This window comes from Gymnoscopelus braueri, assembly GCF_963280865.1.
Source record: "Gymnoscopelus braueri genome assembly, chromosome: 21".
NCBI classification, from domain to species: domain Eukaryota; kingdom Metazoa; phylum Chordata; class Actinopteri; order Myctophiformes; family Myctophidae; genus Gymnoscopelus; species Gymnoscopelus braueri.
This window is the reverse complement of record NC_137623.1, coordinates 24,035,836-24,061,213: the sequence shown is the minus strand read 5'-3', so window position 1 is coordinate 24,061,213 and position 25,378 is coordinate 24,035,836. Positions and strand designations below refer to the sequence as shown.

The 25,378-nt window shown below is 43.4% G+C and overlaps 1 protein-coding gene across 4 annotated transcripts in view; it reads left to right on the top strand.

The window, feature by feature from the left end:
• oxsr1b (oxidative stress responsive kinase 1b) overlaps positions 1-25,378 on the top strand; it is an 82,686-nt gene that overhangs the window by 29,298 nt on the left and 28,010 nt on the right. For all 4 annotated transcript variants that reach the window (XM_080418217.1, XM_080418218.1, XM_080418215.1 and 1 more), the window contains exons 3-4: positions 4,329-4,437; positions 14,410-14,551. In XM_080418217.1, coding sequence (XP_080274343.1) covers positions 4,329-4,437; positions 14,410-14,551 — 251 coding nt within the window. The remainder of the gene's footprint in view (positions 1-4,328; positions 4,438-14,409; positions 14,552-25,378) is intronic.

Here is a 25,378-nt window from a genome sequence, read left to right as displayed (position 1 = left end):
GTTTCTCCCAATACATCATGATATATATCCTATTTTTGTCAAACTATTAGTTAATTAATATAACAAATTAGTCCAATCTCTCATTCGAATCATGCATCTTTTTCTTTTTGCATGATTTGACTGAGAGATTGGCAGTCGAATCAGACTCCCTCAATCGATTAGTCGAATCATCGACTAATCATTCATTTCAGTGCGGTATGAAAATCTACTTAGCTTTTGTCATTTATTTTTTTGGAAGCCATTCCATTCATTTCAGTACAGTATAATAATAACTTTATTTGTATAGCACCTTTCATACAAAAATGTAACCCAAAGCGCTTCACATTAAGATAATAAATAGTAGAATGCCAGAAAGAAATGTATTGGCAAACAGAAACATAACTAAACATTGTAGTAGTTAAACTATGAAAATCAACTTATCTTTTGTCAAAGTTTAGTCAGCGTTCAGAAAGTCTAGCCAAGACTACTCCTTGGAGAAAAGATTGATTCATGAATGACATTCAAACGTGAATTATTAATTGATATTTAGCCAATATTGACTCAGTTATCCATGTAAGTTCGATAACATTTGAATGACTGAGACTATTTTAAAATATGATGCGCATGATCTAAAAATAAAGCTCAAAACAGAGAGAGAAATACATGGTTTTACAGTAAGTACAATATTATAGCTATGAATAGATTACCGGTATGACATGTATTGACAGGGTTTATGGTCCTCCTGTGGATTTAGACGACAAATCCCAGACACTTTCAGTTGACATTCACAGAGGAGACGGTGCTGGTCCTATTGGGGGAAACATGGATTTTAAGAGCTGGTCCTGTGGGGGAAAACATGGATTTTAAGAGCTGGTCCTATGGGGGAAACATAGATTTTAAGAGCTCATCAGAGCCACATCAATGCCACAGCTGCAATCAATGGCTCACTTAGTCTCAGGAGAATGAGGGCTTTTGTTTTTGCACAGTTCCAGGACGATGAGAGTAATGGGTGGGTGGTGGTGGGGGGGGGGCTGCTCTTTTTCCTAGAATAGAGGCTATGCGCGTGACATCATGTACCCGGAAGTTATGCGGTAACGCCTACTGAGTGGCTACTTTCTGGCCTTGACAGCCCATACATCCTAACAAAAAAGTCCTATCCGATTGTATTAAACGACATTAAACTCACCAACATGGCAGCTGTACGGAAAGCTTGAATTACCCTCTTTCTATCTGCAAAGTTTGTACGCAGGACCGTTGAGTGATTTCCAACGAGCGCTTCCAAACTCCAATGATCCATGCTGCTCAATGTTTTGCCACTCAGTCTAGATCATTGGTTCTCAAAGTGGGGTCCGGGGACCCCCAGGGGTACTTGAGGGGGTTCCAGGGGGTCCCCAGCTAAATGATGGACAGGAACCAAATGGACCCTTATGGGTCTGTAACTCTGAGAGTGTACAAATGGAACCAAATGGACCCTAACGGGTCCCTTTGGTTCCATTTGTACACTCTCAAAGTTAGATTAACATTGATTTTACAATATGAATTGGGGTCCCAGAGATATAAATGCCATTAAATGGGGGTCCGTAGCCTTATGCATGTCAAACTGGGGGTCCTTGAAATTAAAATGGTTGAGAATCACTGCTAGAGCCGTAAAAATCTTCTCATATGGGGGTCCCTGGCTTATCTTTTCAAATGGGGGTCCGCGGGCTAAGAAGTGTCAATTTGGGGGTCCTTGACATGAAAAAGTTTGAGAACCACTGGTCTAGATGATGGGGGGGGGGGGGCGTGTCCCGGTGGAAAAGTGACGCATGTGCATACTCTCTATATCCAGAGGTCACTCTTTTCTTTAGAACACTCAAACTGTAGTTGAAGTGGTGCTGGGCGTTCTGCTTGCTTAGTTGCTTCCTCCTGTCAGTCTCGTCTCTACCTGCCATGGTCTAGTGGCTTTTGTTTCATAGACAAATCTGTATCCACCCTTATTGTGATTCAGGGCAGGTGTTTTCCTGCCCTTTTGTTAAGCTTTCTAATGTTGGCACTACTATGTCACCTGCATGTGCATGCCAAGGCGTGGTCTTTGTCTGCTGTCCTCCGGGCGTCAGCCACCTTTCTTCAGTAGAATGCAGTGGTGGCAAGTAACGAGTACATTTACTCAAGTACTGTACTTACTGTAAGTAAAAAGTTTGGGGTACTTTTACTTCTTCTCCACTACATCTCAGAGGCAAATATTGTACTTTTAATTTGAGTTACTAGTAACTTTGTAGATTTGAATTATTATTACAAACGAATTAACCACTTCAGCCCTATTTAAACTTCGGCTATTTGAAAATAGCAGATCTACAAGCTCACAACGCTTCGCATCGTGACGCGTATTATGTGTAAGATTTTATACATAATGATACCTTGTGAAACGGGACATTCTGCACAATGAGTGCTTTTACTTTTTTTGATGCCAATACTTTTACATTACTTAAATTTTGATTACCGGACTTTTACTTGTTTCTACGTTTGCAGGATTTGATACTTTTACTTAAGTGAAGACATTTTGTACTTTTTTCCACCACTGGTAGAAAGCCACCTAAATACTGATGACTCTGGCAAAGCATTGGGCTGGTGATGCACGTTGTGTAAGCAAAGCTGATTTCAGCTGAGGGCGGGCCGGGCACCAGGCTTCGATTGCCCATCCATCTTTTGTCTCACCAGCATCTCTGTTGTATTGATCGTTTTGCCTCAACAAATGGTGGATGGTTGTCTGGCTGTCTGCGAAGGTTTCTCATTTGTAATGGGTTTGGCTACTCGTGTTGAGAACCTGTTGTTGCTGGCCGTCAGTTTTGAGCGGAATTTGAAGTATTTGTAGCATCATTGAATACCTCAAATACCACAATTATTACATCTTTATTACAGTTATTGCTTAATGATGTTACTTAACCCATTAAAACCGGGAAAGCATCTGTCATTTTAGATTTTAGCATTGGCTATTAAAAAATGGCAGATCTACAAGCTCACAGCGAGCTGTTACATCTGCTATTTTTGAACATTTTAGAACAGTGTTAACACAAAGCATCTATTCTGGGGGTCCCTGGCAGAATTTTTTTTCAAGCGGATGACTCATTGCATTCTACCTCGACTTGATACCCGTGGTTCTGGGAAACGGTTTTCTTTTCATGGCTATGACAGACTTTGAAGTCACTGCTTGCTAAGAAAGATGTGCTTCAAGTGAAAACCGGGGAAGAGAAAGTGATGATTGACACTCGACGTAACATTCTATTCCCTGATCCCACCACCTCTACTCTTAGTTCCTAACTGTTGGAAGTCTATCTGGCAATGACTGTGACTGATGCCGAGGTGATGAATTGGTCTCCTGGGCCAACATTACCTCAGCTCTCCAGCTTCCCAAGCTTCAGGGATCTAATGCATTGCTAACATCCCCCCCCCCCACACACACACACACACACACACACACACACACACACAGAGATGGTGCTACAGCCAGAAGCAAAGAAGACTGAACATGTTTTCTGTTCATGGTGTCTGACTTAATGAAATAGCCTCGATGTGAACACAATACATTTTTAGAAATGACTTCCGCTTCAGTCAGAGAAAACCCCTCTGTCAACAACGTGATTGAGTTATGTTTCATTTCCCCAAGGGCTTTGCACGCCTGCAATTCGAGGCCAGATGGGGAACGGTTGCAGTTCCCTACTGTTCCAAGAAACGTACAGTACTTCCATGGAGAGAGAGAACTTGATAAAGTCGGCATACCGCATGTCATCGTTAATACCTCCGTTATCTTAGAATGCCAAACCACGATGGGAGTGTAGCGTTACCACTCGGTGATGTCAGAATCGAATGCTTTGAATTGCACTTTCACACGCCGGGACAGGTACGGGTTTACTTTGGGTGACGTGCTCAGCTTGTACTCTGGCCTTCTGTCATCCATAGTCATCCTATTACTACTACACTATACCTGTCAGCCATAATAAAGGACTTTTACATGCAGCATCGGCGTTGTGTGGGCCAAATGAGTAACGAGAGATTAATTGAATTACACTAGCTGTGGTGCGAAGACACAATCGATCTATTAAGTGACAAATGTGAGACTCATTATGTTCAACAGCTCTTGAATCCAAGGCAAATATCATGAGGTGTTTTTTTTCTCTGTTGCCTAATAGCGCAATACTTGTATTAGAAGAATGCTGTAAAATGCTGATTGTCTCGTCTCTTTCTTTTTGACCTTCTGCTGGCTTTAGTCTCATGTGCATACTACCTTTTTTCTGTTTCTTTCTCTTCATCTCTCTCTCTCTCTCTCTCTCTCTCTCTCTCTCTCTCTCTCTCTCTTGCTTCTCCTCTGACAGAAAGAGATCCAGGCCATGAGCCAGTGCCATCACCCCAACATTGTGTCCTACTACACCTCATTTGTGGTAAAGGATGAACTCTGGTTGGTGATGAAGCTATTGAGTGGTGGTAAGAGCCCATTTATACTCTACCTCATCCCCCTTCCACACACACACACACACACACACACACACACACACACACACACACACACACACACACACACACACACACACACACACACACACACACACACACACACACACACACACACACACACACACACACACACACACACAATTCCTTCCTCACCCAGCTGTCCGGTCTCTCCACTTCACCCTGTCCCCAGCTTAATGTAAAGTGTCCTAGGTGGCTAAATGAATCACTTACTACTTGCCAAATAAGACGTTTTTATTTCTCACTTTCATTTCTATCTGCAGCGAGAAATGTGGGTGGAAATTCAGTAAAAAGAAAATCAACAATATGACAGGCATATTTTTATGGTCATATTGGAAGTACTTGTTGTGAGTGTATCTTTTGACGTGTCAGAGGAAATTAATTCACCGAGGTCATCTCCTCTCCATCTCTGCCGAATTCCTTTTAAACGTCAACCTCCTCTCCTCCTCTCCGATTTCAGTAAATAAAAACATCTATGAAACGTGTTGGTAGGTACATTGTTGAACTGAGTTATCAGGGAGGCTTAGAGAAAAATGTGACACTATCCAGACATATCGCAATTCACTCTTTTAAGTCGTATCTAGAGGGAAAGCAACAAATACATATCATTTTGGGGGTCTTTGACATGAACAAAGTTTGAGAACCACTGATATTATACCAACATACGTTGTTTTAAAAACAACTATTAGGATTTAGAAGACATTTGTAGAATCTCTAGAAAAAAGATTTGATTTAAACATTTTCGCTTTAAAATATAATATATTCAAAGATTTGCACACGATTTTTCAAAAAATACCAGATCTACAAGCTTGAATGGGTCAAGTGTTTAAAGGAGCTGTGGGTTGGACGCACAGTACATGGGTTGCGGTGAGTGATGGGGAAACAGTCAGTCAGTAACGGCAGTATTAGCGTAACTACAGAGCAATAGAGAGACGATATAGAGAGTGCAGTGGTGGGCAGCTGGCTGGCTATAGCTGATGGATTTGGGGATGTGTAACTATGTGTGATTGTAGGGAATGTGACAGGCACTGATCCTCATTGTTATGTCTTGTGTGTACTGCAGCTCTCTTTGCCGGGGCCCACAGGCCCCCACGCAGCATGGAGGCTAATAACTAGGCAGGGATAATAACAGTCCACGGGTCGGCATTATTATAGCACCCCCGTGGCAGCGCTACAATTAACCAGTGCAAGGTGAAGTGAAGTTGAAGAGGAGGATATGGGAGTCGAGCCTGCCGAGTGTAAAAAAAAAAAGCTCTTGGTCGATTTGCCGATTGGCATTTCCGAGGTGGCGGTAACGCCCATGTGAGTCAGCATCAAAGATATGTCTGCGGAATCTTAGCCGGGGGTTTTGTGGGGACTTAGATGAGAGTTGCTCATTGCATTGGTTTGGAGAATAGACTTACGGTACTTGTGGCTCTTCTTAAGTGAGTGTGCCTTCGAGGTAAATGGGAAGAGAGGCTTATATAGGCCCTGATCTTGGAGGGCTCATAGAGCTAAACAGAGAGCATGGAAATTAGAGGCTAGAGCCCACAGTGCCAAGAGTGCAGTGAACGAGAGGCGGTGTGCTCCGCTTACTCTTGATATGAAGACAGCCTGATGGAGGGGGTAATGGGCATTCATTTCCAAAGTGCCGAGTGATCGCCGCCCCTCTCTCTTCCTCTCGCTCTCGGGCCTCTCTTATAATACACACGCACAACAGTGGGTATCAGGCGCCCACTAGCCGCCCCCTTCCCCCAGGCCCCCCCCCTCCTGTGTACACACACAGAGTCCGACTGTAACGGATAGTGCCCAGGTGGCATGCCTGGCTCTCTTGGATCCACTTGAAGTCACGATGCCACATGGCAGCCGGCCGCTCTACAGCTGGGGGACCAGGGTGCCGCGGTGCCCGCCAAGCCACGCCGGAGAAGACCGCCCACAGCTCAGCGGGGGCAGACAGCCACTTAGACGACCCCCCCCCCACCCCCGGTAAAACAGAGGCCCTTGATGTTGAGTTTTAGTGTGCTGCGTAATTAAATGATCACCGCGACAGCATCTACCATGGAGACAAGAGCTCAAATGAGCCCTGGGTTTACGGTTAGTCACTCCACAGGGCAGAACATCTCAAACCCCCCGTGCCCATCTGCTCCTCTGACTTGTTGGAGCATAAAGGCGGCAGTATACTTCACAGAGAGTCCAATTAACACATTGATTGCCAGAATGAAAACATTGTTTTTCATCCCCATTCCAGCGTTTACCTTTACCTTATATTGACGATCTTTGGAGACGCAGGGTGTCTGGGGGGTCGGGGAGGGTCTCCTCTATCCACCGGAACAATTCCACTCTCCTCAGCTTACGTCTCTTCTAAAACTATCGCTGCTTTCACTGCTGTCAGAATGAACGATTGTACCGAGTGTCGCTCTATGAGCTTGAAGATCTGCTATTTTAGAAAAATCTTGAAAATGTGTTCAAATCTTTGAATATATAGCAAACATTTTTAACTAAAATTTTTGCTTCCGGGGGGTCCCTGGAACAAAACATTTTGAGATGGGGATCCACTGCCAAATACATTCCAAAAAATGTCTAAAAATTGCTATATATATATTCAAATGTTCAAGATTTTTGGGCGGTGTAGCCGCCCCTATAAGTGGGGTTGGGACACCTCATTAGTATTAGTTTCCTGCACTGTGATTGGCCCACTTGGCCCACTTTCCTGTACTGTGATTGGCTGATTCTATTGGCTGACTCTATTCAGCACTGTGATTGGCTAGCGAGACACATGATGACATTAATAACCTATAAATAGGATTATGCACTTCCAATTTTTTTTGGAAGTGAGCTTCCATCACTATGATGACCACTGTGATGACCACACTGCCCACTTCACACTGGGTGTGATTTTTTTTAAATAGCAGATCTACAAGCTCATAGTGCGGCACGGTCGTTGCCACGCTATGAGCTTGTATATATGCTATTTTTGAATAGCCAAAGAAAAAAAAAAATGACACCCGATGGTTTGACGATTGGCAGGCCCGGGAGTTGATCCATCACATCCCTGACATGTCTATTTTATCTTGACAGTTGTGGGTTTGTAAAGTGCTGTATGACAAGGTAGCAGGGTGCATTCCGACAGCTCTCATTCTCGAAGAAAAGAATAAAGGGCAAACGCTGTCAGACTGCATTATTCCCTGGTTGCGCAGCAGCATTCTCTCTTTCTGAAAGCAGATGCACGGACACAGATAAACTCATTGAGTTACTTGAAGAGCATAGGCAAGGCGAGGCAGTTTGATTTGGATAGCGCATTTCAAGGCAATTCAATGTGCTTTTCTCAGAACATCAAGCAAAGGAAACACAATTATAATATTACATGCATTACGTGCATAAAACAAAAGACGTAAAAATGTACAGATGCAGTTACAGTGCAGAAAAGAAAAGAGAAAAAAGAAGAAGTACCCAATCAAAGGCAGCGACAAACAGAAAGGTCTTTGGTTGTGTTTTCAAAGGGAGGGAGGTTTGTTCCAGATATGTGGTGCATAAAAACTAAATGCTGCTTCCCCATGTTTAAAGTAGGCCTTAACCAGATGACCTGAGAGGTTGGGATGGTTCATGATATCGTACGAGATCAGACATTTATTTTGGTCCTAAACCATTTAAAGGGGAATACCACTCATTTTCAACATTGAAGTATGTCTTTAATACACCTTAGAGCTGTTGTGTGGAAATAAGAAAAAAGTCCCCCCCCTTCTATGTTGTCTAGAACTAGAGAATCGATTGAGGTCATGTGATCAGTGACATACGCAGGGTGTACTTTTGGCTGAGGGGGCGGAGCCAAAAGTACAATGGATTTTTTCCCCTACTGTACCACTCTTCCTAGGATATAATAATATCATATAAAGGTGAGAAAAAGGTAGTCCAGAATTCAGAATTCTCCTTTTAAGGGTAGGGCTTTTCAAGAAAATCCTGTTCTGAATGTGAGCCGTGTGAACAAGCGTTCCATTGAAGCCCTACCAGTGCATATAACCTGTCACTAAGCTGACCCCACACTGACTGGATGGAGATCCATGGAGCCCCACGGGAACGGAGTGAGTCATACCAAAGCAAGACAAGGAATGCGTTACCAGGAGACTAATGGGCAGCCTCGCTAACCCACAGTCGGCCGCGCTGCCAGCGCTGAATGAACGCCAGTCAAAAATGGGATGCGGTACAAGGCTGGTTGTTAATAGCCCGGTCTGAATTTAGCATATGAAAAGACTGTGAGGAATGGATTTGTAACATGGCCGTCGTTTCGTGGAGTTTTTCAGTATCTGATGACTTAAGATTTGGGCTGCAACCATCGATTCTTTTCTTAGTGATAATTCGATTCGATTACTTTTTCAATGAATCGAATAATTTTACAGTATTTGAACTAATCGACACACACAAAAGAAAAACATTTTAAATCGAATAAATTAATTAGTTTGGATAACCACTTAATCCCTATTTCATACTTACCACTTAACCCCTATTTCATACTTACCACCTAACCCCTATTTCATACATCGTTTTATGCAAAGCTAGCGAAAATAGCTGGTCTACAAGCTCACAATGCATCACGATGCAATGCTCTTTGATCGCCAATTTTGAAAAACAATTATTTTATTCAAATAGATTATTTCCTATAATCGATCAAATTGATTAGTTTGCTTAACTGTTGCACCCCTTTAATGAACAGAAGAAAGACATTCAATGTATTTCTAAACAGTCAGATTCCCTTATAGTTCATTCCCTGTTAAATGCGCGCACACACACGCACACGCACACGCACACGCACACGCACACGCACACACACACACACACGCGCAGCTTACACAATCGTGTGACCAGTTTAAAGTTTCAATGGAGTCAATTCCTTCACATACTTAAAAGTTTTGTTTTGTTGCGATGTCTTTTAATTATTCCATCACTTTGCTGCCTCAGCCAGGATTTGGTGAGGCTCTCAAATCTTTACCACCCCTCATTGTCCTCGTCCCTGCTCCCTCCCACTAACACCACTCCCTTGGCATTCTCCGTTGGCCTTTAGCACACTTGGCTTCGGATCCTAACCATGCTCCACTCATCTTCATCACCCTCTTGTCTCCCCGCCTGCTGCTTTGCTCGAGGGTCCAGGGGAAAAACCACTGTAATCGTAAAAACATGATCTTCATGGATGAAGCGGCGTGTTAAAACATCCACCATATGCGCCGTTCTTTTGGTACTGTTCGGAATGAAACTCAAACACAGAGGTGTTTATAGCTGTCACGATATTGACATTATCACTTCACGATTAATTGTCGCTCAAATAATTGCGATTAACAATTTAACCCATTAAGACCTGTGGCTGATTCTACAAAATGTCTTCTAAATCCTAACAGTTTTTTGAAAAAGACTTATGTTACTATGTCAGTGGCTCTCAAACTTTTTCATGCCAAGGACCCCAAAATGTATATGTATTTGGCCGTGGACCCCCATCTCAAAATAATTTATTCCAGGGACCCCCAGAAGCAAAGATTTGAGTTACAAATGTTCAGATGCGTTCCAGGTCTTAAAGGGTTAATTGTGTTTCTGTCCAGTATTTTTTTAAATATATGAAACATTTTTCAACATGGAAATGATCATGACGATTTATGCAAAGAATAACTGTGATTATCTCAAATAATTGTGATTAGGCGGTTATGTAATAATTGCGACAGGCTCAAACACAATGTCACTTGTGTGTGTGTGTGTGTGTGGCGCTTAATCTCCCTTCTGTCTGACTGGCTCTTCTAAACTGAATGAAACTGAACGATCATTTGACATTTCCCTGTTAATTTGCATGCCGTACAGTGGTATTTAAAGTCAAGAGTTCAGCTGATATAATCGCTGTGTGATTTACGGTAGATAAGCCCTTCCCTGGAGGGGGTGGGGGGGCGGGGGTGGGGGGGAGGAGATCAGGCATGCACCATTCAAACCAAAGCTTTAAGCAGAAGTAGTTTCCCCCCCCCCTACGCAAAACGAACCTTTGAACAGTTAGAACGTGCACAGTTTGGTTGGTTGGTGTGCGGTGCGTCGGAACAAATTAATGAGGCATAAGAAGTTCAATCGGCTGAGTTTGAGAGAAGCTGACATCCGTGGCATTTGTAGATCCCCTCGACCCTGCCTGTAATTCACACACTGCCGCTGTGTCTGTCTGTAGTACCAGTGGTGGACAAAGTACTAAACCCCAGTACTTGAGTCAAAGTATAATACTCCTCCCTGGTCACATATGACTCGACTTACAAGTGAAAGTTCCTCAGTCAAATTTGTTCTTGCTTTCAAAAATACCGAAAGTATTCAAAAGTACAAATTACAAAGTACATTTTCTTTTTAATATCAATGCATTGCTGTATTAAAATGTAGACATTTCAAAGATTTTCCAGAAATCTACAAAAAGGATCAAATATAGTGTAAATAGCAGCTCTGAGCTCGTAGAGTTCAAGTTCACGGTGCTCATCATCATCATCATTTATTTCACTCAGGACCATGACCGTGAACCCACTGGTACGACCTACAGGTTGAGAACCCCTGCTGTATCCGTATCCCCCTCCCCCACCGGTCCTTCGCTCGTTGGGCTTTTTAGTCACTCAGAAATCCTGAGTGTCAATTTACCTCAGAGGGTGAAAGAAGAATTGACCCTCTCTTAACACTCTGGATTTCTGCAGTGACGATGGCAGCTCGCTTGTTCAAATACTATGGGACAGAAGTCCGAGCTGAGCCGAGCTCTACTGTCAGTTCAATAAGAGAAGGACGGACTCTCTGTGAACAGTCTATAGAAACAGTCCGCACCCACAGGGTACATTTCCTTTGAATGTTTTAATAAGAGAAGGACAGACTCTCTGTGAACAGTCTATAGAAACAGTCCGCACCCACAGGGTACATTTCCTTTGAATGTTTTAATAAGAGAAGGACAGACTCTGTGAACAGTCTATAGAAACAGTCCGCACCCACCAGGTACATTTCCTTTTGAATGTTTTAATTTACCGCAGCAGCAGCAGTCGTGACAAACGGACGCGTTTCTGCTACTCAGGCCTTCATCAGCGTTTCATTCTTACCTGTCAGATCATTTCTTACTTCCCTCTCCTCCCCTCCCCTCATTCCTCTCAGACTGGGAGATGGAGATCAGAGCGAGATGCAGCAGACGCATCAAGATTACGGCGAGCGAACGGAGAACAGAGGCAATAGCTAGCGAGCTGGCTCTCTTTTTTTCACGCGGCTTCAAAGGAGCTGTCACACTCACACACACTCAGCCACTATCTTGCGCGCGTGCGTGCACACACGCACGCTCGCTTCTCCTTTGAGTCTTCCTCCATCCTCCTCTAGGACGGGCTCGCCTACGTTCCCCCCTTTTTCTCTTTTCACGGCCACTGAGCTGAATCATGGTCTGAGTGCATAGTCACTGCTGCACCAGGAACCCGGTGAACCCCAGCATCAGCTTCTTTGCCTCACCTACTTTCTGTCTCCCCTGCCAGTGTTGCCAGATTCTGTGAGAGAAACAAGCAAACCAGGTCTAGGAAAACCAGCCCAAAAGAAGCGACTATGGGGCCACATGAGCACTTTAACATATACATCAGCTATTTGAAAATAGCCGATCTACAAGCTCACAACGCGTCGCGAGTGTGAGCTTGTAGATCGGCTATTTTCAAATAAAATCTTGCAGGGAAATTATAATAAGCAGATCTGGCAACCGTGCTCCCTGCCCTCCCTCTCTCCCTCTGCAATAACATTGTCCTGTGTGGTGTCGGAGGTGGCTCTGCATCATTGGCCCCAGTGGACGTTGTTGCAATGAGTGTCTCTATTGAGCGTCGCCGGGAGGAGAAGAAGAGACAACATCCTCGTCCTAGACTGACTGAGCAGATAAATATCCTGGTACCACACTGGCCTGGCTCGCTGCCTCACTCACAGTGGCAGAATCCAATTGGCGGCGGGCCCTTTGCCGAGGACAGCGTTTCAGGACCTTGAAAAGGCCCTTTTCCTGGTGTGTGTGTGTGTGTGTGTGTGTGTGAGTGAAAAGATGGTGTGTGTGTGTGTGTGTGTGTGTGTGTGTGTAGAACAAACGCCACAAAGATGACACATTCATCCAGCAAATTTTGTGCTCGTCATCTTTGTCCATACAATTAGTCTCGCTTCGTTCCCCCTGATAGTGAGTTCCAAGGTGCGTTTCGTACATCTAGGCGCCTCCGCTCTGAAGACGTGTCCTCTCTCTCTCTCTGGGTCTATTCTGGGAGCCTTGACAGAAAATGGAACTCATGCTCAGACGGCCGTCTGGCTTTTTTCCTCCAGACAGAGAGCTTCTTTTTGTTCGGCTGTTGCCAGGCGAAGGGGACACATGATGATGATGCCCTGTCAAGTCGGGCTCCAACCGAGCCCTGCCGACAGTTCTAGAGCCAGACGCCCTGTCAAACCCTTATAGCGTCTGAATTCAACAAGAGCAGTCAGTCAATCAACCAATCAGGAATCAAGATTCCTCTGTGCTCCGCGGTTCTCTCCCATGCTGATCCTCAGCCCCATGCCATAATTATTTCTTCCTCCCACATCGTTTTTTTTTTGTTTTTTGGTCCAAATTAAAAGGTTGTGGGAATGTTAACAATTATTTCCCGTTTCTTAAGATGACCCCTCTTATATAAATTAGATTAAAATAAAATACCGTTGTTTTCTTGCCAAGAAAAAACAAAGCTCATGTCTTCTTCACATAATCTAATTGACATAAGCAACAACCACAGATTGTGGGAGATATTTAGTTTGAATGTTTGCCAGCACACTAGGAAGGAAGTGTTTTTTAATATGAATTGGTCTGTGTACAGCAGTGGTGGAAAAAGTAATAAAAATTTACTTGAGTAAAAGTACAAAAGTATAGGCATCAAAATACACTTAAAGTACTCATTATGCAGAACGTCCCGTTTCACAATTTATCAAATGTCTAAAATGTATAAAAAGATATAGCAGATCTACAAGCCCACAACGCGTCACATCTGAACTTGTAGATCGGCTATTTTCAAGTTTAAATAGGGCTAAAGTGGTTAAAGTATGCTTTGTAATAATAATCACAATCTACAAAGTAACTAGTAACTAAAGTTTTCAAATGATTGTAGTGGAGTAAAAGTACAATATTTGTCTCTGAGATGCAGTGAAAGTATTGAAAATTGTGAATACTGAAGAAAGTAAAAGTACCTAAGAAATTTACTTAAGTACAGTACTTAAGTAAATGTACTTACTTATGGTGCCTGGTGTACAGTGTAGGCCCGGTGTAGAAGAGAGCCCCTGCAGTGACATTCTCATCCATGCGGGAGCTCGACTATGGCGGGTCGCCTCATTATTACCAGACACAAACAAGACATTTCTCCGAGATTTCATGTAAATGTGTATGTACACACTTACACCACCATAGTCCCAGAGGTCAACTGAAAGACAACTTGAAGTGTGTCATTAAAGTCAGTAACATGCCTCATTCTCAATGTTGAACGTTTATATGTTTATGTTTATTAAAGGATCCCCATTAGAGACATATGAATGAGCCTCTAGTCTTCCTGGGGTTCTGAACAAAGCAAAGCAACAGATGTACAACAAAAAATACAAATTACAAAAAGCAAAAAATAAAATAAATATATAAACACAAATTAACATTATAAAATCAAATCCAATTGTCCAGTCAAATTAAACAAATACACAAATAACACTTACATACTTACATACAGTACTACACAGAGTACAGAGGCAACAGATAAAGATGACAACTTTGAGCTTCTATCATGTCCAGATAGTTATACAACCCAAGGTTCCAAAAAGCTCCATGTCACTTTAACCCATTAAAACCGGGAAAGCATCTGTGTCATTTTAGATTCAGGTCTTAATGGGCTGTGGCTTGTGTCTGATATTTCTTTTTCTTTTCTCTTTCGCCTGTGTGTTTGTTTGGGCCAGGTTCTGTGCTGGACGTGATCAAGCACATCATCTCGCGGGGTGAGCACAAGGCAGGTGTCCTGGACGAGGCTAGCATAGCCACCATGCTGAAGGAGGTGCTCGAAGGCCTGGAGTACCTTCATAAGAATGGACAGATCCACAGGTAAGAAGACTTATGGCTTCCTTACCTTATACCAGGGGTGGGCAACTTTGTAGATGGTGAGGGCCACAAAATTTCCTCAATCACTCTGGGGGGCCGCATTGTTTATCGGCAGGGGGCCGCATTGTTTATCGGCAGGGACCCCCCCCCCCCGGTTGACAAAACGGTCCGGGGGCGGTGCGCCGGTTCGGACCAAAATGCCAGGGCTGAATTTTGGTCCCAGCCCGCCCCAGTTTATCGGCACTCTCGCCAGTAGTACCCCATTACTCAAAAAGCCCATAATAGTCACATATGTGATAAATAAGGGATATTAACTATTATTATTTGTTATAACTTTGTTTTTATTTAGCATTTAGTAATGCTTCTATCAACTTACTACAGCTGTACTGCTAAACAAAACTTCACATCTCTGAGTATGCCTTTCAGAGTATTGCTGTAACCTTGGCTTAAAATATACAAAAATGAACACTAGAATTATAGTTAATAAGGCTGAAGCCTTATTAATTTTTAATTTTTAATTTTTAATTTTTAATTTTTAAGCGCTCTCGTTTATTTTAATAGAACTATTAAAATAAACGAGAGCGCGCTCTACTGGTGGACTGTTGTAATTAAAATGGTTCATGGAAAGTTGCATGTTTGGAACAGTTGAAGGCAATAGTTCACCATTTCCGATATGTTTAGATTACTTTGTTTTTCTTTGTGATAAAAAAAAAAACTATAAAAAAAAAAAAAAAAAAAAAAACTTTTTTTTTTTTTTTTTTTTTTTGGATTTTGGCCTGGGGCCGCATTGAGTGACGGTGCGGGCCGCATGCGGCCCGCGGGCCGCCAGTTGCCCATCCCTGCCTTATACTGTGTACACCAGTGGTTCTCAACCTTTTCAGGCCGCGACCCCCCAAAATAATCATATTTGAACTGGGGACCCCCCATCCTGACAAGCACTTGGAATGTAGGAGTTCAGGCATTACATTTTGTTTGACTCGGTTCCATAGATAATTATTGTGAAAATAGTAGATCTACAATCTTACAATGCCTCGAAGCTATTTTCTCACAATTTTTGCCTCTTTCTTATATTATTTGACAATTTGGCCAAGGTTTGACCAGTTAGTTTCTTGATTACCCTTTATGCAGTCATTTTGTTTTTGGCATTAAAAACTTGGCATAAAAAGTCCTTAAATTGCCACTTCAAATTATCATCTGGGGACCCCCCCCAAAAGCATGTTGGGACCTCCCTGGGGGTCCCAACCCACAGGTTGAGAACCACCGCTGTACAGTGTAAAACAGACCTGAGGGTCTATTTTAACTCATGAGTGTGAAAAATTGACTTGTCCATTCTTACTCTCTAGGAGATAAACGGTCCTTGATTTTGCCGTGTAGTTGTTTGCATCTCAAAGGTTTTAACCAGCCAGGCGGCACACCTTGAGGCAATGTGCTGGGATTTCTCTTCCCAGTTATTCTCCCCACGATTCAGTATGTTTTCCTAATATGTACTCTGGTAAAGGTCTGTTTATACAAGGACTTTAATGCGCTGCCAAAAGATATAAAATAGAATCTTTTGTCACCCTCTTCCGCCTTTGATTCACGGGCTCGGCTGCGGAGGAAGGACAGGAAGTGGATTGTTGAATTGTATTGTGTGTCAGGCCAGACTGATGACCCATATGAAGGACGTGTACGGCCTCTTTCTCCCTGTTAAAGGTCAAGTGAATCATTGGGATCTGTGTGAAGACGAGGTCACTGAAGGTTACAGGCCCAGTGATCCAAGAGAAGATGCACTGTGGATTGTAAATCTATTCATGTTTTATGTCGAGCATACATACGACTATGAAGCCATCCATCCGTACACTTGCTGCTTTGTGACCCAAACACGTATACAAGCTGTGCACACAGCAGCACCCACTTAGCCTAACCTTTGTAGCACAAACCTTTTGACGGCTCGAATCAATGGATAGAATGGACAAGCTAAACGGTTTGTAGGAAATAAATTATTATAGCAAAACGCACTATTATTAATACGCGAGGAGTCATTACAGGTGTGGAACATTTCTAAATCCGAATTTCATGCCTCAGGAAATTGTGTGGAAAAGCTCTCTTCTAAACATAGTTCTAGGCCTAGCTAAGTCCCTGTTATTAATTGGACCAACACAGCTATGGGTTGGCATTTGAAACAGGCACTGCCCTCCAGCTTTGTTTTTGTTTTGTTTGTTTGGGGGCGGGGGTGTTATTCTTTTGGCTTTTTGAGTGGTGCCAGCCATTCCTACACTTGACCGGTGTGTGTGGGTCCGTCTGTCCGTCCGTTTGAGCACGGCCTCAACAGCTGCAGCTGATTGCAACACAAGGATGCAACCAGTTACACTAATTCAAAGGCACCACTCTCTTCACACTGGGTGTGATTTTTTTTTATTAGTAGAGTAGGGGAGTGACTTGCAGGAAATAGTCCAGGCGGCTGGGAATCGAACCAGGGATTCGCTGTCAGGCATTAGAGCCCACGTGGAATTGCACCTTTAATAATTCGTCAAATCGGGTCGCCTCATTCTGCCCCCCAGCTTTTTAATGTTAATCACTCAGAGTTTTCCAGACGACTCCTGATTTCTTCACTGTTGTACACATGGGTGGGGAAAGGGCTGTGTGTGAATAATGCATATCCTTTTCAGCCTGGTTAAGTACCTCAGCTGCTCTCAAGAGTGTGGTGCCGATGGGAACGAGTAAAGAGCGATGAGGAGGAGAGGAGGAAAGAAGAAGAGAATGGTCGTTTCTTCTTGTCTCCTCAAACAGAGGGGGGGGGGATGCTGGGACGATAAGCACCTGTAGCAGATAAGCATATATATAGAGGGCAGAAAATCTCCATATTTCAACTTTAACCCATGTAGACCTGTTGAACTTGTTACACATATATGTTGTTCTACCTTTTAAGCTGGGAACGCCTCTGTGTCATTTTAGTTGTTGCTATATATATCGCTGTTGTCGGGCAGAAACCTTGTCTCCATATTTTATGTTTCTTCTTCGTAAATTAACGCCCAATATGTGATCATACTACAGCGTCACACAAAAGCATCATAAGTAGCAGATACACAAGCTCAAAACTCGGCGCACTTCGTGCCACCCCCTGCGAGCTTGTACATCTGTTTTTTTTTTTAATATCAAATGTTGAGTCATTTGGATTATTTTTCATTTTTTTACACAAAACCTTTTCAGATGGAGTGGAGGGGGGGAGGGGGGTCCCTGATCAAATACATATCTATTTGGGGGAGGGGGTCCTTGGCGCGAAAAGGTTTGCGAACTGCTGCTGTGAGGTGTGGCTTGTGAGGAACGAGCACTGATATGTGACCTTCCTCCCGGCGCTGTGAATGGGTTGACATGCTGAGAGAGAGAGAGAGAGAGAGAGAGAGAGAGAGAGGCCTTGGCTTAGGTTCAGTCAGTGTGCTGTAGAAAAACATGATCAGTTGATCAGTGGTGTAAAGTAACTAAGTACATATACTCAAGTACAATTTGGAAGTATATTAACTTTACTGGAGTACTCCCAATTTTCAGTACTTTTACTTCTACTCCACTACATCTCTGAGGCAAATATTGTACTTTTACTTTAGTTACTAGTAACTTTTTTCTAACCTCTTTTTACTTTTACTTTTGATACTTTAAGTACATTTTGATACTGTACCAATACTTTTGTACTTTTACTCAAGTAAACTTTGAATTCCGGACTTTTACTTGTAATGGAGTATTTCTATATTGCAGTATTGATACTTTTACTTAAGTAAAATATCTGAGTACTTTTTCCACCACTGGTGATGTGTGTGTGCGTGCGTGCGTGTGTGTGCGCGCTTGTATCACTTGTGAGGGACAAATGTCCTCCCAAGTATAGTAGAATTGGACCATTTTCCTGGTCCTCCTCGCACAAGAGAAATGTTTGAGAAACAGATATGTGGAGTTAGGTTTACATTTAGTAAACAGATTCAGGTCGGGGTTAAGAATTTAAAGGTTAGGGGTTTTTCATTTATTTTATTAAATCGATGTCATATAATGTTGATGTCCTCACATGGCTGTGTGTGTGTGAGAGCGCTGGATCATATGAGTCAGGGCCTCAGGCTAGGGGTGATAGAGAGAGTTGTGAGTTGGGAGGGAGGGAGCAAGGGAGAGAGAGAGAGAGAGAGAGAGAGAGAGCGCGAGCGAGAGAGAGAGTGTCACATGATATGGTCCTATCTAGCCGAGCACAGCAGAATGCAATTAGAACCCCGGGGCCAAGGCTGTGGGCTCACTGCAGAGACATTTACCACAAGCAAGTGAACTTCTCCACCTCCTCCTTTGACAGCAGCCTGAGAAGGTCCTGACACGGAGATTCACAGAGATAACACTTGTTGTTCTTAAGGATTTATTTTTGGCAAAAGTATGCTTTTTTCTCTTTTTCCCCAACCTTGGGGGAGGGCTGGCAAAGGGGGGAGGGAGGCTTTGGTGCAATGAGGCCTTGTTTGTTTTCGTGGTAGTAAAAACAAAAAGTTGCACAAAATCATAACTTTCTTTCATCCACTGTCTGCCTTTATGAAATCCATGTGATATCAGTCAAACTTAACTCATTAACTGCTAGAGTAAAACATCGTCTACAGCTACCCTTCCGAGTGTTTTCAATAACCTTTGAAAAATCATAGAATATTATTCTTCACAACGATCCATCAATGTAGGTTGTTTTTGCCAAAAAAGCAATAGAAAGCAGAGAAAGGGGGCATTTTCAAAAACGGCCAAAGTAGCAGATCTACAAACTCACGACCCGTTGCCTCGTGACACGTTGTGAGCTTGTAGATAGGCTATTTATGCTATTTTTCCTATCACAAGTATATAGGGCTTGAAGTGGTTAATATGTTTGAAAAACGTGTGTGTGTGTGTGTGTGGAGGGCTTCAGATAGTGTCTGATGTAAGAAGGAGGGGGTCCAAGGAAAAAATTATTAAAGCAGTGGTTCCCAACTATTTTTCATTGGAGCCCCCCCCCCCCCTCTTACATCTATTTATAGTAGAGAGACAGGAAATCAAGAGCAGAGGAGAGACACACGAGACAAGACGGGGGGGTCGGATTTGAACCCAAGTCCTTATGCCCACTAGAAGCATGTCAGCTATGTCCAAAATATTAACTTTTCAGGAAATGAAAAAAAATATATATGTTTTTAGAGCAACAACGCTGCCTCATCAAATTTGGTTTGGTGACTTTATACATTGTCAGAGAATGTGTCCTTATATTATCATCACTTTATCCGAATACAGCTCAAGTGCAGTTAGGAGGTTTTTGACCATTAATGTGGAGATTCTTTTCCCCGTCTGACAACTATCTCCACAATTTGGAGTTAGGTGGTTTGAACGACAGTTTAAGGCAGTGGTTCTCAAACTTTTTCATGTTGAGGACCCCCAAATTGACACTTATTAGCCTGCGGACCCCCATTTGAAAAGATATGCCTGCAAGGACCCCCATAAGAGAAGATTTTTACGGCTCTAGCAGTGATTTTCAACCATTTTAATTTCAAGGACCCCCAGTTTGACATGCATTAGGCTACGGACCCCCATTTAATGGCATTTTTATCTCTGGGACCCCAATTTCTATTGTAAAATCAATGTCAATTTAACTCAGAGAGTGTACAAATGGAACCAAATGGACCCGTTAGGGTCACCCACTCTGGTGACAACATGCATCAACCCTCCATTCTCTTCCAGGTAGATGGCAGTAGAAGGATGGCACTGGATTGTGATATTAAATTCACCTCCTTGATAGATTGATGGTTTCATACCGGTAAAAATAGGACTGATCCTGTGGTGCGCCTGGAAGATTAAATCCGGCTCATCTGCAGAAGTCCACCCCCAGAAAAGAAATCCATCTCCGGAGGACCGTTAAAGGGGGAGGATCCAGCATGCATATTGCTTCATATCTGCTATACAGTATATTAATGATCAACTTGCAGCTGCGGAAATGTCACCTCTGGGATCAGAAGGGCTCCTCGGCGCTAGAGTAAAAGTGATGACGTTAGAGATCATCCTCCAGGGAGCATGAATGCGCTCGGCAAGCTTCATGGCAACCTGGCCGTTAGATTTTGAGATATCTCATGTGCAAGTGGAAACTTTGGCCTAAGTATGGCACTAGAGGAAAGGCCGTTAGGTCACCAACATCAGTTAGGGGCCATCCTCTGGGGGCAGGAAGGTGCACAGCTAATTCCATTGAAATCTAGCTGTAGCTTTTGAATCATCTTTGTGCAATCGACTAAAACTCGACTACCTTTATTTCACTGACAAAAAAAATATAAAAACAAAATAAAAACTAAGCTATGATCTAAGACTAAATATACTGACAATTTTGTCAACAACTGAAAACTAGACAATAATGTTTGGGAGGGACTAGTGGAGAACAGATGCAGCAGAACTAAGACAAGTCATTTTATGTGTTCGCGCGGGTGTCGCGGCCAGAAAATAGCTGATCTACAAGCTCACAACGCGCGTTGTGAGCTTGTAGATCAGCTATTTTCTGCATACAGCTAAGTCTGAATCAGGCATTAAGACGTCAGGGCCCGCCAAAATAAATCAACTTAAGATTTAGAGATATTAAGATATTTAGTCAACTAAAACTAGACTAAAACATTTCAGATGACTAAAATATGACTGAAGCTCAATCGATTTTTGTTTCTGGTAACATTAATACAAGAAATAGAGCATGCAGTTGCCTCAACACTGAATCATTCATTTATTTTCTCGTTTACAACATCTGCTTTAAATGTTTCTTTACAGTTGAAAGCGAGCGCAGCACAAAGAGACTTACAATGAATCATAATGGAAGAAAATGTTTATTGCTGCACACACAGTGGCATTTATATTTACAAGAAAAGCAAAACGATTCACCCCCACGGCTCTGTGCTATTATTTACAAGTGCAAGGATTATGTACAGAAAGGCACGCATCTCATTTACGGAACGTAGCCAGAGGCTGCTCTATGGGTCCACTACTTGTTTACATTAGTACACTCTCGGAGCAAACGCAGATAAAACACAGTGCAATCACAGTCTAATCTCACAGATTTCTAACACTAGCAATTAGGCTACAAACGGGAGACATCCTCACAGATACCAAATTAATTGAAAGTAATTGGTAATATGACATCATAAAATGTTAAAAGTAGCACAGGAGATGAAAGTCCATCAGTATGAAGAGTGCAGCACAGAGAGGGAAAGCTGATCTGCTTGGAGCAGCAAAGGGCACGGAGCAGCGTGAGCGATGGACGGTTCAAGATATTTCTGCTCCCCCAGAAGGTCCCAAAGGTGGAGCCTCATAAAAACCCTCCTGTTTTTTACGGCCCCGCTAGCTAGCCTGGCACCAGGATGTGATGTCAGAAAGAAGGTGACCCTGCGGAACGCCAAGGTATGGTAGGAGGGCCAGATGAGGACGATAAATCTTCCGGACAGTTTCATACCAACGGGCAGTCTCCCACCTGGCTACTGGCTGGCTAACTTTTCAATGGGTCATAAATATGAGCCCGGCACCCCGCGTTGTCTTCTGTCATCACCTGTGTGACCGTACGTACGGTGCTCGTGGTTTTCTAATATGCTCGATGCGCCGCCGTCGTGTGTTTGAAAGGTGTTGAAATGAGGCAAAAGACGTGAGCATTCTGGAATGTATATCTCTTTGATGCTTAGGTATACCCGCTTAGTTCGGATATGAGTGTACGGCTTAACCCATTAAGACCGGGGAAGCTTCTTTGGCTATTCAAAAATAGCAGATATACAAGCTCATAGCACGGCACCGAGTGCCGCACTATGAGCTTGTAGATCTTCTTTTTTTGCAAATCTTTGAATATATATATATATTTTTTTTAAAGCAAATATTTGTAACTCAAATCTTTGCTTCTGGAGGTCCCTGGAACTAAACATTTTGAGATGGGGGGGGTCCGCGGCCAAATACATATACATTTTGGGGGGTCCTTGACATGAAAAAGTTTGAGAACCACTGATATATAGCAACATATGTTTTTTTCCATAAAAGCATTTAGAAGACATTTGTAGAATCCCCAGCAGTAAAGATTTGAGTTACAAATGTTTTTCAAAAATAGCAGATCTACAAGCTCATAGCGCTGCCGCGCTATGAGCTTGATGAGCACAGATGCGTTCCCGGTCTTAATGGGTTAAAAAAAGAAGAGAAGAGAAGAATCGATAACAAGTAGTTCTCTGAAACCTGCGTGGTGGTGCATTGTGTCACCCACCCCTCCTTCTTCTCTCTCCACCTCCTCTTCCTCGCCTCGCCTGTGAATGTTAATGACTGTCTGCAGCCTCTCTGTCAGGGAGGCAGGAGCCATTGCTGCTGCTGCTGCAGTGAATCACATCCTCCGTGCAGGTTCTTTATTTTACCTCTTGTTTCTCATCCAGGCTAATTCATTTAATCGGGAGTGGACGAAGGCAGGCAGATGATGTTTGTCACTCTCTCTCTCTCTTAATCACTTGTACAGTATTACCACCACCTCCCCCCCTCCTTTAACTGATCTTATATGAAGAGAGTGAAGAATGAAAAGATGAGCCACCGCACCCCACCCTAAATTTACGATCGAAGAGCAGAATTAATCATGACTCAGACTTAGACCCCCAGGGAAGTAATGTAATGTGGCCTATCTGTGTCATCAAAGCCACAGGGGGAAAAAGGTTGAGAATGCTTCAGCGGTCTAGGGGCTTGAACCCTGGATATCCTAGCCCCGCATGCTTCATTGATCGAGGCTTAAATCCCGGATCATAAAGGGACATAACAAGCCATGACGAACCCCTTGGGGGGGTTCGTCCCCAGGTGAGCAAATGATAGAGGCGTGAAGTATTTTAGTATGCTCTGTCCCCTGGCTTTGCCTCGCACCCTCAGGTTTTCCGTCTACAGCCTTTAATCCTTAAAAAAAGGTTACCTCTCGAATTACCATCAACAAATCACCCTGTTGGTGAAACGAGGTGACGGTACCGTACACTTTCAATATGCAACTGAGTCATTCCAAGTGGCACACATTTTGTTTTGTTTTAACCCATTAAGACCGGGAAAGCGATTTCCGGGAAAGATTTTAGCCATATTTCATACTTTAGCTATTGAAATATAGCTAAAGGATAGTTGTGCCGCGAGCTACGAGCTTGTAGATCTGCTATTTTTGAAAAATCTTTGAATATGTATATTTTTTAAAGCAAACCTTTTTAACTCAAACCTTTTTAAACCTTCTTTGCTTCTGGGAGTCCCTGGAACAAAATATTTTGAGATGGGGGTCCGTGGCCAAATACATTACATTTCGGGGGGTCCTTGACATGAAAAAGTTTGAGAACCACTGACATAGAAAACAAGTTTTTCAGAAAACTGTTAGGATTTAAAGGACATTTGTAGAATGTTAATGGGTTAACAAAAAGTGGAGGATACCAGGACCGGATGTTGTGGCCGACAGTAAAGCCATCGTGTCGGAGCAGCAGGAGCTGAAGGTCGTGGGTCGTGGTTCTGTGAGGTGGTGTTAGGACACGCTGAAGCCTCGTGGAGCACACACTGCTGAAGGGAGCGTCTGTCTGCGCCGGAGTGGACGTTTCAAACGCATTCTGAAGCCCACGGCTGAAGCTGTCATGTCCGTTCTTCATCAGCACCCCCGTCCCTTCCCCTTCACCTTATATACTCCTTTAGCGTGACGGTTACGTAATTGAACGTGTCCAGGCACGACATGTGTATATGAACTGCTTCTCTATGGGACTCCCTCTTTCATTGGTGTGTCACCCAGGTCGCGCCTAAACCCTAACATTTAACTTCACAAAAACTATTCCTAAACTTAACCTTAACCCTAACCCTAACCTCAAAAACACTATGCCTAACCCTAACCTTACAAACACTATGCTCAACCCTAACCTTAACCCTAACCTTACAGAAGGTTTGCCTAAGTCTAACAAAAACCCTGTCCACCTGGGGCGAAACACAGGGAAAAGAGACTCTCCCGTTTCTGTATACATGCACTGAACAGCTCCTTCTGTCTGGAGGCGTTGAGAGAGAGCCCGGGCCAATAAGGCCGCTCGCTCTGGCTTAGTGTTGAGTCGCTCTTGAGAGTCTACGGCCGTTTTCATTATCCCAGCCGGCCGCCGTCCCATTCGCTCAGCGGTGTGGGAATCCCCGTGTTAGGTTTCAGCTTGCACTCCTAATATGTCACATACGCTGCATTCCTACCCGCCGTGCGCCTCCATTGCTGCCTCTCCCATGATCCGTTGAGCATTGAGTTCTGTATTGATTGCGTTGGTATGTTTACTGGAGCACTCCAATGAGCCCCTCTGCGCTCAAGTGTTCAGTGTTTATTTTAACAAAGACTCTTTAACCGCTGACCTGCTGAACTCCCGAGTGTTGTTAGCATGCTTACTTTCTCAAGCAGCTAGCCTGTAAAGATCGTGGCTCCGTGTCTTTTTTTTGCTACATGTGAGGCCATGCTAAAATGTCTCTGCACCCGCTCCCCCCCCCCCCCCCCCTTTTTACTCCTTGGGGTTCTTGGAGGGGCCTCGGGGAGTCTTGTTACCTTGCCAAAGGACTTGTGAAACCAGTAAAGACCTTACAACACCCTTTGCTTCATGTGTTAAGTACTGCTAAAGTCACAAGGCTCTTACCTAGTACCTACCAACCCGTCCCACTAGTTCTTTGTGCCTCAGGGAGATAAGAGCCCTACAACCTGGATACAAATGTCTTGGAAAAAAGCTACAGAGAGAGAGAGAGAAGGGGAAAGTTATACATCAACAAAGGCCTTTTATACTGGAACCTTGGAAGACCCCCTTTCTTCAGCAATATGCTAGCAATTATGCAGCATGTCTTTGTAGCACAGGAATGAGTTCTAAGGGC